Genomic DNA, 12,240 nt, shown 5'->3' on the forward strand with positions numbered 1-12,240 from the left:
GGAATTTTTCAGTTACATTTTTTAAATTTTTTTTTTTTTTTTCATAGCTGGCAGATCCGTCGTATATGCGATCCGTCGTTGAATATGTGTACTTCTTAGCTATCCTGGGGCAAATACCTTCAGATAATGATGAGCATCCCATTCTTTCCAGAGATCATTATATTTTCCAATAAATCTTATGTTTACCTTTACATATTTAGAAGTCAGACATGAAGCTATTTGAGAAAAAGCAACTCATTTGAGGCAGAGTGAACCTGTCGTTTTATTTTTTTTTGACCAACCTTTTGAAACTTGCCTTTGCAGCTCTTTTCCCACCTGTTCCGATGCCAACCAATCATGCGGTCACCGGGCTTGGGACCTTGCTTCCACCACGCTGTCTTGTGGCCAATCAAACAGAGCGGGCAGTGTACTTGGTTTGGTTGCCACCTGCCAATGAAACTCATATGTTGTGGAACTACAGTGTGGAAGTGCGGCGCCGTGGTGAGCAATGGGAGCAGATAGAATCACTTCCCAGCTCCCAGACAACCTCTGTGATTGAAGGCCTGGCTAAAGTAAGATTTGTCAACCGTGCCACTTTGATCACAATAATTCATCACTATGTTTTTTCCTGTCTTTCATACCTGTTTTCTAACCTTCTTTTTCTATTCTAATTTATTTTCCAACCTTGTCTTCTATCTGCCCTTACCAGTAAAGGATTTCAGCTCCCTTGCATTCATGATATCTTCCATCTTTAAGGGCTGGAAAAAGAACTTCTTTGCATTTGCTTTGTATCTCAGTTTTGTGTTGCTTGTGAAACTATAGTTTGAAACGGTGCTGTCCAGTACTGATGTTGATATAAAGTATTTAAACCTTTGTAAATAAATGTGACCATTGCAAGTTGTCACATTTCAGTTGTGTGGCCCATGCTCGTGTCCTTTGTACATCTTGTTTTTTTTCTTCACCTTTTTGCCCTTTTCTTTTATTATTTTTATTTTCACATTTCTCCTTCTCAATTCTGTTTCTTTCTAATTTTGTTTTTTTCTTTCACTTGCTCATTCTCTGGCTGGGTGGACGGCCTAGAGATTTGCACAGTGCACAATTGCTTCTGAGCTTTCTAGCCTGGGTTTGAATCTCGACCCAGCTATAAACTGCCATTCTGGTGTTTCACAGGTATGACGATACATCAACATGTGGGTCACCCCTCTGATTGGTGTTAAGCTGGTATCCCTTCTGCTGGCATTATTTGGTGGACATTAAAGTTCCTACGGTGACCGTTGCGAAGAATAGGCAAGCTTTTGACATTGGTGAACCGACGATGTAATAGGTGACTGGCGCTATATGAGCATGAATGCACAAATGACACCCACCTTCGTTTTCCATTGACGTTTGACACTCACTTTCTTCCATCGGGATCGACACTCCGTTCAGCAGCTCTATGGATGCTAACTGGCTCTTGTTTGTGTCGGGCTGAACAGAGAGGTGATTATTGCCGTTGACATTTTGTGAGTGCTTCATGTTTTTGCTCGGTTGTTCCAGCAAATGGCTGCTTTCTGGCGTTTGTCCAGCGCCCTGAAAATGGCGTCGAAAGCAAGGCCTGTGTTAATTGGGAGTTGCATCTCGTTCAATGGTGAGGAGAGAATGATTGCGAGAATTGACGGTTGGAGGTCATGTGCAGCGATGCGCCAATAGGCAAGCTGAATTTGGCTGAAGTCGTGCTTGAGGCTCCGCCCACATTGGTCACCGATAAAAGGACAGCAGGAATGCCTTGTGATGGTTGGTTACAGCTCCTGACAGTCCCTGACCTTTGGTGGCAGCTCCTTACAGCTCCTTACAGCTCCTGACCATTGGTGACAGCTCCTGACCATTGGTGACAGCTCCTGACGGTTGGTGACAGCTCCTGGCAGCTCCTGAAGGTTGCAGACTACAGCAATAGTGCTTAGTAACGGTTGGACCGTTCCTGCTGGTTCTGCTCGGTACCTGGCTCTTGGCGTACCTGGTTCTTGGCGTGCCTGGTTCTTTGCGTTCCTAGTTCCTGGGGGTGACGACGTGACGTCCATTGGTGTTTGAGCCTGTTTGCGGGTGGGTGCACGCCGAGGCAGGGTGCTGGCAGTGGACCAAGGCACGCTCACATATTTTGGTTCATGTTAGTAGACACACAACGACTTTTGCCTTGGTAAGCCGAGACCGGATTTCTTTTCCCCTTGAATGGTCTGATGGGTACCCATGTCTCGTGTTTAATTGTTAAGTAAGGCATAGTGATAAGAATGTGCTCTTTATCCATTTTTCTGGAAATGCTTGTTGACTTCTTTATTTGTTTAAGATTATTTTGTTGATTGAACATTTCATTGATTTGAATTCATTCATTTAATCGACAAGGAAATAAAAAGTTCTTCAATTCATTTATTTTTTTATAAATAATAAATTCCTTGTTGACATTTCAACCTGTCCGTGCTTGTCATTTCCTTCCATTGATCCACCATTGTCCAAACCTAGATAGACTGGGAGGTGTTTCCCAAAGTAATTAACCTGTCATAGTCGGCGTGCACCAGTAGTAAATGCTCGGCCGCATTACTTAAGATCTAATCAAGATAAGATTGGTGCATCACCGAAAGCGTGTTCCCCGGTCAGGAGGCCACGTGACCACTAGTTAAACGGCAAATTAGACGGTGGACACTGGAACTCGTGGTTAACTGATTGGTGTTCGTGGTTGTTAAGCAACCCAACGCACCACAAAGTTAATTGTGAGCAGTGGCCCCTGGTCCAGTTCTTCCGAGGAGACACGGGGATTAACCCCCTCAGAATACACTCAGTACCCTATACAATATTATCTCCACAAGACTAGAACGGCACTCAGTAGAGCGCATACCTCCGCCAGGCTGAACAGTTTATGTTTTGTTTCCCACCGGGCTGGATCTGCATGTGCACCTGAACCAAACTCTAATTGGCTTATTCTCGTCACCTACCCAACTCCTCCACCAAGTTTTGACATAACCTGTCCACAATTTCCCCATCCAAATCCTCGATCTTTTCTACCCCCGTTAATCCACCCCAAACACACCTCCTTCAAATTCCCTGCTTTCCTTCCTGAAAGTCCCTGTAGTGTCCATCTTGTATACCCCATGTTCCCCGCCCCATCCCTCTCCCTTCCACAGATCTCCCAATGCCACTGTTCCTCACTGTTTTGTTCTTCCATTGCCCCTCTTGTCTCATGCCCCCCTTGCTGTTCATTGTGTGTTAGCTCTCATACGAGACTTGACAAGGTATACAAAAAAAAACTTGAAATATCTATCATGCTACATATCGTTTTTGGCTATATCTCTCAACGGTGAAGAATCATTTTTAAATTATGGTATCTGGATCTGAATCCAGATCTTCACCAAAATGTAATCAATTCATGCTTGTCACACACCCAACCTGTACACCAAATTTCATCCGAATCTGTCTATAACTTTTTGGGATATCCTGCTCACAGACAGACAGACAGACAGACAGACAGGCAGACAGGCAGACAGACAGGGGTGAAAACATAACCTTCCATCCACCTTTGGTGGTAGAGGTAACAAGATGAATCGTATCTGCACATGTTGCTTGAATTTGCACATGCTTCAAGTAGCAGCACCTTCAGTATCACTTTTAATCATACTCATTTTGATCTCAATAAACACCTTTTTCTTTGTCTATCATTCTTTTCTCCATTATCTTCATGTTTATCAATCCGATTAATTGGAAAACAAATGCTGAAGAACCTTGTTTATCACCAACTTCAATTTAGCAGCTTACACATGGATGCAATCTCCTCAAACGTCTTATTCTTTCCCTTTTCTTCCCTCTCACCCTCCTCCCAACCCCTCCCCTCCACCCACATTGTTGGAACGGTGCTCAGGGTGCGTGGTATGACCTCAGAGTTCGTACAGTGTCAAAGGACAGCATTAGTGAACCATCCAACATGCTCACCATCTGGACAACCGGTGAGTTAAACTGTCCTTTGGTGGGGAATCAATGGACGTGTGTCAAGTTCAAATAAAGACGAGCACATTTAAGATTTGCAGGTGACTATCAATGGAAGTGGCAATGCTTGTTTTAAAAAAAAAAAATTGGACTCATTTGCTGACACATTATTCATTATGATACGGACAGGAGTTGTCTTTTCATTGACAAGTAGCTTGGAATGCGTGCTGTACATTGTAACTTCATATCTGATGCTGCCCAAACGTAACAACATTTGAGTGATTGCTACCTTCGCAGTAGTATACTCCCTTCCCTCAAAAATCCAGGCCTTATGCCAAACTCTGGAATCTTATCTCCTGTGTTTTACTCTTGGCACTTTGATTAAAATGACCATTCTAATGTGAAACCAGCAGAGGGTGCACTGTAGGTGTTTTCAAGGAAATGTTAAGATGGTTGTCTTATCTCCTGTCAGGCAAAAATATGTCATACCTTACTATCTATTATAAAAATGCATGTCTTTTGATGCGATATTGTGAAGATTCATAAAAATTAAATATTTGAGATGAATTTTTTTATATGATATTGATAATTGCAAAAAAGAAAACTCTTTTCTTGTTTCCTCTGCCACCAAAGGTGGACAGAGGTTATGTTGTCATCGCTGTCTGTCTGTTTGTCTCTGAGCAGGATATCTCAAAATTTGAAAAAGTAATTCTTCACCATTGAGAGATTAGACCAAAAACTATGTGTATATATATATATATATATATATATATATATATATATATATATATATATATATATATATATATATATTATAATATATCATGATATCTCAAACAGTTATGGACAGATTTGGACAAAACTTGGTAGATGAGTTGGTTCGGTGATAAGAACAAGTCGATTAAATTTTGGTTCAGATCCAGATGCAGATCTGGCCTAAACGTGGGATACAAAATGTAAACTGCTCTGTCTGGCGGTGGTATGCGCTCTACCGAGTGCCGTTCTAGTTACCCTCGCCAGAAGAGAGGGTATTGCATTTGGGTCCATTTGTTTGTCTGTTTGTTTATCCTCACAGAATGTGAGTATGTGTATGAATTGCATTAGACCCTTCAGAGCCCTAAGATCCTTTAAGACCCCGAAGTCCCTTTAGATCCTTTACAACCCCGAGGACGCAAAAGACACCAAGGGCCCAAAATACCCAAACGACTCAAAAAAAACCCTTGAAGATCCATAAGACGCTTTAGACCCCAAAGACCCTATGGACCCCGTTGTTACACCTGTAATGTCGTGGTAGAGATGTGAAGAGGCAGACACAAGCGAGGGGATAGCACAACCCTGCTTTATTGCCACGAGCGGGAGTGTGAGCGTACGATGCCTGTAACTCCGCTTTATTACGTACTCGATGCACTCTACAGGCACACGACCTACAGTGCTAATGACAGTACATGCTGCTTCTGACGCTACTCGTGCTACAAGTCCCCAGTGGGCGAGTCGTGACGTATGAAGCCCCAACCACGTGACCACCACCAACCGCGACTAGGGCCACGCCCATACAGTACAGCACCCTTTAGAAACCTTCGACCTCTTAAGCCCTTGAGAAACCCAAAAACCTTTTGACTCCTTTCTGCCCGTTAGACATTTCGACCTTCACACCTTTCAGACCTTTTAATACCCTTTCGAATAATTAGACCATTTCGACCACTTCGACGCAATTAGAACTTTTCATACCTTTTGACCTTAAGCCTGGTGTTGGCTTAGTGGTTAGGGTGGCGGCTTGGGATCCCAGTGTCCTGAGTTCAAGCCCCGTTGGCTGCTGAATTAACACCAGGGGGTTGACTCAGCCTGTCATCCATCTGAGGTCGGCAAAGTGAGTACCAGTGTACTGGTCCCAGTGTATGCCCCGGTTAGAATAGGTGTACCATATCCCTGTGTGTCGTAAGAGGCGACCAGGGTTGGTGTCAGGAAGGGCATCTGGCCATAAAACATTGCCTCAAGAAAAAGCCAAACCCCTGCACAGCAGGGAAAAATGGCTGTAAAAACGGTCATTTTTATTATACCTTTTGACCTTAACACATTTACAAAGAGACCATTTAAACCTTTCATTTGCAATCAACATCCTTTCATTTACTACATACTTCCATCTATTTGCCGCACAAAGCAAGTCCTGGTGAGGGTCCACAATCTGATTGCTGTTTATTGTTTTATTTGTGATTATGTCATCAAAATTCGTCTCAAACACTAGATTTAATGAAAGTTGATGTGTGTATAGGCCTAAACTGGTGAAAATATTTTTGCCACACTTTTGTATGAACAGTGAAAATCGATCCCTGTGGTTCATCAACTTTCAAGGCAAATTTCACAGCAACCATAGGCCGACAGCCCATTGCTTACTACTTATTGAATCAACCATTGCAGAGTGAATTTATTGATGTGAAACTGGTGGATGTCTGGACAGTCTCAGGCTGCTTGCTGCTGTTTTTTTTTTTTTTTCTCCAGAAAGCTGCATCATGTATCTACCAGGCTTTCTTCGAAAAGCATTGCGAGGTTCATTAACTTAATGCATTCCTATATTTATATCTGCCACCCAAGGTGGACGGAGGTTGTGTTTTCACCCCTGTTTGTCTGTTGAACTGTGAGCAGGATATCTCAAAAAGTTATGGACGGATTCGGACAAAACTTGGTGAACAGATGGGTGTGTGTGAAAAGGATGAATATATTAGATTTTGGTGAAGATCTGGATCTGGATACTCAAATTTTAAAGTGATTCTTCACAATTGAGAGATGGGGCCAAACACTATATAATAACGTGATATCTCAAAAAGTTGTGTACGAGTTATGACAAAACAACGTGGATGAGTTGGGTCGGTGACAAGAACAAGGAAATTATATTTTGATTCAGGTACGGATGCAGATCTTGCCTGTCAATGGGATACAAAACATAAACCGTTCGGTCTGGGAGTGGTATGCGCTCGACCGAGTGCAGTTCTGGTGTATATATTGTAGTTCTGTATAGTTCCAGGATAAGGGTCATGGATTCAAGTGAAGAAAGGTACCGTAGATTGTTGCTGAAACATCAGAATCAACAATCTTCTCAGTCTTACCCTGTCACTCTGGAAGGATCATTGACTGGAACCCATCTATCAATCTCCATGACAGACACTGGAAAACAGACAGTTGTTATGTTCACGGGGTGTATTGCAATGGTTTTGCCGTGGTCACTGTGGTTCTCAAGATGGGTTTCTTTCCTGCTTATTTTTTTCTTGTTTTGTTTTGATTCTTCTGCTGCGAGACATTCATTCCCCTTCTGCGTTGTATTCCCCCTTCGAGGCCTCACACGGTCTCTTGTGGCAGAACTGTGTGGATTTTTTGACTGGGGAAAGTATAAAAAACAAATGAAAAAGTAAAAGGAGTCGTAAAGAAGAAAACAAAACAAGAGCGCGCACAGCGGGTGTAATGGCTGGCAAGTTAAGTGAGAGGAAAAGGTGGGAACGAGTGCAAGATGCGTGGTCTGGCTGGTGACGAGAAACTTGGCCTGTAAGACCTCCTTTGAGGATGTGAGTGATCCCTCCAAGGGCCGTCTGTTGGAGGCACCGTCTGTGTTGAAGACACTGGGGCTGAGGCAGAGGAGAGCCTCACTGGTGCACATTGATCGGAGAGGGAGCAGAAGCGTTTCCTCCTCCTGAGCATCACCTGAGCCAACCTGAAGCAACGTGTGGTTTCAAGGTGTTGCAGGAATTGCTCCGGTTTGTTCGTTGGTGAAGTTTGAGGACACATCCAGAGAGAGGGGGAAGGGTGGTGGTGAGGCGTCATCCTTGTGGCCTGTGGCTGGGGTGACGCTGTTGGAACATCAAATCAAACGGGCCTGAATTCTTCTCCCCCCTCCCCCCACCTTTCTCCTTTACCCATTATTTTCTTTATAACTTGGCAAATATTCCTTTGTTATTTTGCTTCCTCCTCCCCCTCGCCCCTTGCGATTAGCTAGGGATATCTGGTGGGCCTTTGAATTGTCTTGCCCATATTGTTTTGGCACCTGTCTGTCCTTTAATTACATCTGCCGCCGAAGTTAAAGGAGGCTATGTTTTCACCCCTTTCTGTCTGCTTGTCTGCTTGTCTGCGTGTCTGTTTGTCTGTTTGTCTGTCTGTTTGTTTGTCTGTTTGTGTACAGGATCTCAAAAAGTTGCAGATGGATCTGGATGAAATTTTGTGGACAGATTGGGTGTGTGACAAGGACGATCTGGTTAGATTTTGGTGAAGATCCGGATGCGGCTACTTGAATTTTTTTAAAGTGATTCTTCGCCATTGAGAGTTAGGGCCAAAAACGATATATAGCACGATATCTCAAAAAAGTTGTAGGTGGATTCGGATGAAACTTAGTGGACAGGTTGGATGTGTCGCAAGGATGAACTGATTCGATTTTGGTGAAGATCCGAATCCGGATATGGATACGATAATTATTTAATTTTCACAGTGATTCTTCACCATTGAGAGAAAGCGCGAAAACGATATCGTACTCTATAGCATAATATTTCAAAAATGTATTGGGCCAGATATGTTCTTGTGGATCAGGCATTATGTGGTGGAGGTATGCGCTCTACCAAGTGCCCTTCTTGTTTAATCTTACTACTCCAGAAAGTGGGATTTTTTATTAACGTGATTTATCCATTGCTTGGTGGTAAACCCTGTGTTTTCTTTATCCTGAGTAAAAGATTTGCATATATTCCACTGTTATGAATTGGCATTGCATTACTGGATTTGCACACATTTGCATACAACACTGTATGTTGAAGAGTGGGATATGTGAATTGCCATCAGCATTCAGATGTTAACTTCGCTCGGTCACATCTGACTGCTTATATGGCGCGACCCCGCACATTGGGTACGTATTGGTCTCCCCAGTACACCAATCAGGACCTCCGGAGCAATAGGCGGAACCCCGAGCCCTCTACCCAAGGGCGAAGTCGTAACAGTCTCTTAAACTTCGAGACCTCGCCATCAGTCATGACTTTTCTTGGGCCAACCATAAAGCAAGGCTGGTCTCCAAAGCCAGCCACAAACTGGTGATCATCCATCATTACAAGACATCCCTTGAAAAATCAGAACTACTGTCAGTCTACACGGCCTTTGTCCATAGCTCAACGGAATATTGCTATCCCTTGTGGTCTGGCACCCCAGCGTCACAGATTTCTCTCATGGATTCTGTGAATTTTAAAGCTCTCAACTTTGTTGGCATGTCTGAAGCACAAATTGTAAGTGGAAGCACAAATCTTGTCAGAGCACAGAACTATCGGTGGCCTCTGTTTTTTTTTTTTTTTGTTGTTTTTTTTTTTTAATACCTTCTCGCTTCTGCTCTCTGCTTCTGCTCTCTAGATCCATCTGCTCTCTCGGCGCTTTGACTTTCCCAATCTCCTCCATGATACACACGTGTTTCTATTAACACTTCCCTGGTTAAACTCCAAAATCCAGGCCACCCTCCTATCTCACACTTGTGGAACTGCGTTCCGGAGATTGATCAATTGCCCTCTTCCCTCCAGGGCATCAAGCAGGCAGTTCACCACCATCTCGTGTCATCCCCCACCCCCCGACATACTCGAGATCTTTTCTATCCTTATTAATCCTCCCTAACCCATCCCTCCTCTCTCTTCTCTTTTCCTGTTTATTCATTCAACTGCTTGTGCCCCATTGTTGGTGCATTGCCTTTTTACTCTCTGTCACCTCTCTCTTCTATGAGCCACGGTTTTGTATAGATAAAAAGAACATAAGCCACAAAACGAGTTTAATTCAGTTTTAAAACAAATTGAATTGGAGTTCATAGAACACGATACTCTATGCAGGTTTTTCTACGTATTTGTTTATACGTAGTCAAGGCTCATGAAAGAGCAAGGATAGTGAATGGAACAGGACTTGGACAAAAAACAGGATGCAAAACACGCATGTATGGGGTGGATAAAATGGATACAGAAGGAAATTCCAAGGAGTGAAAACTGAAAAATTGGAAGGAGGGATTTGGGTGTGGTTTATGAGGGTAGAAAAGATCATGGTTTTGGATTGGGGATCACCTGAGATGGTGGGGAACAGCTGTCTTTAAGACCTAAAGGGAAGAATAAGATTGAAGAGGATGTGGAAGTTGATTCCACAGGCAGGAAATAAAAGAAGAGGAAGAAATAGGTGGACGTGAGCAGTGATCTGGATTTTGGTAGTTTCACCAGAAGGGGGTTGATGGTGCACATGTGAGTCCTGTAGAAACCTGGGGTTGGGGTGGGGGGAGAAGCGGGACAAAACATGGAGAGAGCAGAGGGTTCAAGACCAGAAAGGAGGTGGTACAAGATAGAGGGACCACCAATCTTTCTGCGATGGTGAAGAGTGACAGAGCAATAGACTCAGCTTGAGAGTGGGAGATCCCAATGATGTTGAAGGCCTGGTTTCCATGACATGTAGCTGAGCAATATGTGAGGCAGGGCGAGCCAGCCCAAAGGGGAGAGCAGTACTCCATGAAGCTGCAGATGATGGCCTTGTCGGTGGATTTTAGTTCGGGTGTGCCAAGGAAGGACTTCGTACATTGGAGGATGGATGCCCAGTCGGTGGCTGGCTTTTGAGGCCAATTTAAAAATGTGGTTTGCTCAAGAAGGATGATGGCTGATAGTGAGACCCAGGAGTTTGAATGACTGAACTTCCCAAAGAGCATTGTTAAGAAGGTATGACCGTTTTTACAGCCATTTTTCCCTGCTATGCAGGGGTTTGGCTTTTTCTTGAGGCAATGTTTATGGCCGGATGCCCTTCCTGACGCCAACCCTGGTCGCCTCTTACGACACACAGGGATATGGTACACCTATTCTAACCGGGGCATACACCGGGACCAGTACACTGGCACTCATTTTGCCGACCTCGGAAGGATGACAGGCTGAGTCAACCCCCTGGTGTTAATTCAGCAGCCAACGGGGCTTGAACTCAGGACCCTTGGATCCCAAGCCGCCACCCTAACCACTAAGCCAACACCAGGCTTATTGTTAAGAAGGTATATGGGAGAGTTTTCTCGACGGCCCTTTTTGAGAGAGAGCGAGAGTGTGAGATTTGTCAGGATTGAAAGGGATTTACCACCATTTTACCGATTGTCTATTATATGTTTTGTGCTTTTTTTCTTTGCAGTTTTGTGCTCTGCCTGGAACACAGGCATCATCCCAACTGACTGGAAGAGGGGCATTGTTGTCCCTCTCTGGAAAGGGAAGGGTGATCGCCAAGACTGCAACAACTACCGAGGGGTGAAGCTGCTCTCAGTGCCGGGCAAGGTCTTTGCTCGGATAATTCTCGATAGGGTTCGCCACCATCTGCTTGAGCACCAGCGTCCAGAGCAGTCAGGCTTTACACCAAAGAGGTCAACGATTGACCGTATCCTTGCACTTCGTGTCCTCACCGAACGCAGACAAGAGTTTCGGCAGGGGCTGCTTGCAGCCTATGTTGATCTCTGTAAAGCGTTCGATTCAGTGAATCGGGATGTCCTCTGGAGGATTCTTGGTCTTCGTGGGGTGCCACCAAAACTGATCGATCTGATGTCTGAACTCTACTCTGGTACTGAGAGTGCTGTGAAGTGTGGTGGTACCATCTCTGACTTATTTCCAGTTGTTACTGGAGTTCGTCAGGGATGTGTACTTGCCCCCACACTTTTCAGTACTTGTATGGACTGGATTCTAGGGAGGATGTCGGAGAGATCAAGTTGCGGTGCGTCATTTGGGAATGTCAAGATCTCGGACCTTGACTTTGCAGATGATGCAGTCATCTTTGCGGAGACTTTAGACATCCTCTTGGGGGCCCTCGAGGTGCTGAATGAGGAGTCGGAGCCGTTGGGATTACGGGTTTCTTGGGTCAAAACTAAGATCCAGGCTTTCGGTGACATCTTGGATGCTGCTGTCCTGTCTGTGTCTGTTTGTGGTGAGGATGTTGAGGTCGTGGAGAGATTCACTTACCTTGGCAGTGATATTCATGTCTCTGCTGGCTGCGAGTCAGAGGTCAATAGACGTCTGGGTCGGGCCTGGGGAGTCATGGATTCACTGGATCATGGGGTGTGGCGCTGCCGGTACCTGTGCGGGAGGACGAAAGTCCGAGTCTTCAGGTCCTTGGTACTTCCAGTCTTGCTCTATGGGTGCGAGACTTGGACTCTGACCAAGGATCTGAGACGGAGACTTAATTCCTTTGGTACCAGGTCTCTTCGGAGAATCCTTGGCTATCGCTGGTCGGTTTTGTGTCCAACGAGCGGTTGCTGAGAGAGACTCGGATGAGATTTGTTACCTGCATAGTCCGTGAGCGTCAGTTGCGGCTGTA

The 12,240-nt window shown here is 44.6% G+C and overlaps 1 protein-coding gene across 2 annotated transcripts in view; it reads left to right on the forward strand.

Moving 5' to 3' along the window:
- LOC147029721 (protein turtle homolog B-like) overlaps window positions 1-12,240 on the forward strand; it is a 162,338-nt gene that overhangs the window by 89,343 nt on the left and 60,755 nt on the right. For both annotated transcript variants that reach the window (XM_085872994.1, XM_085872995.1), the window contains 2 exons: window positions 304-551; window positions 3,863-3,947. In XM_085872994.1, the coding sequence (XP_085729120.1) occupies window positions 304-551; window positions 3,863-3,947 (333 nt within the window). The remainder of the gene's footprint in view (window positions 1-303; window positions 552-3,862; window positions 3,948-12,240) is intronic.

The sequence above is a fragment of the Eptatretus burgeri genome, chromosome 3 (assembly GCF_056783735.1).
Source record: "Eptatretus burgeri isolate ZD-2024b chromosome 3, Ebu_testis_v1, whole genome shotgun sequence".
Classification (NCBI taxonomy): Eukaryota; Metazoa; Chordata; class Myxini; order Myxiniformes; family Myxinidae; genus Eptatretus; species Eptatretus burgeri.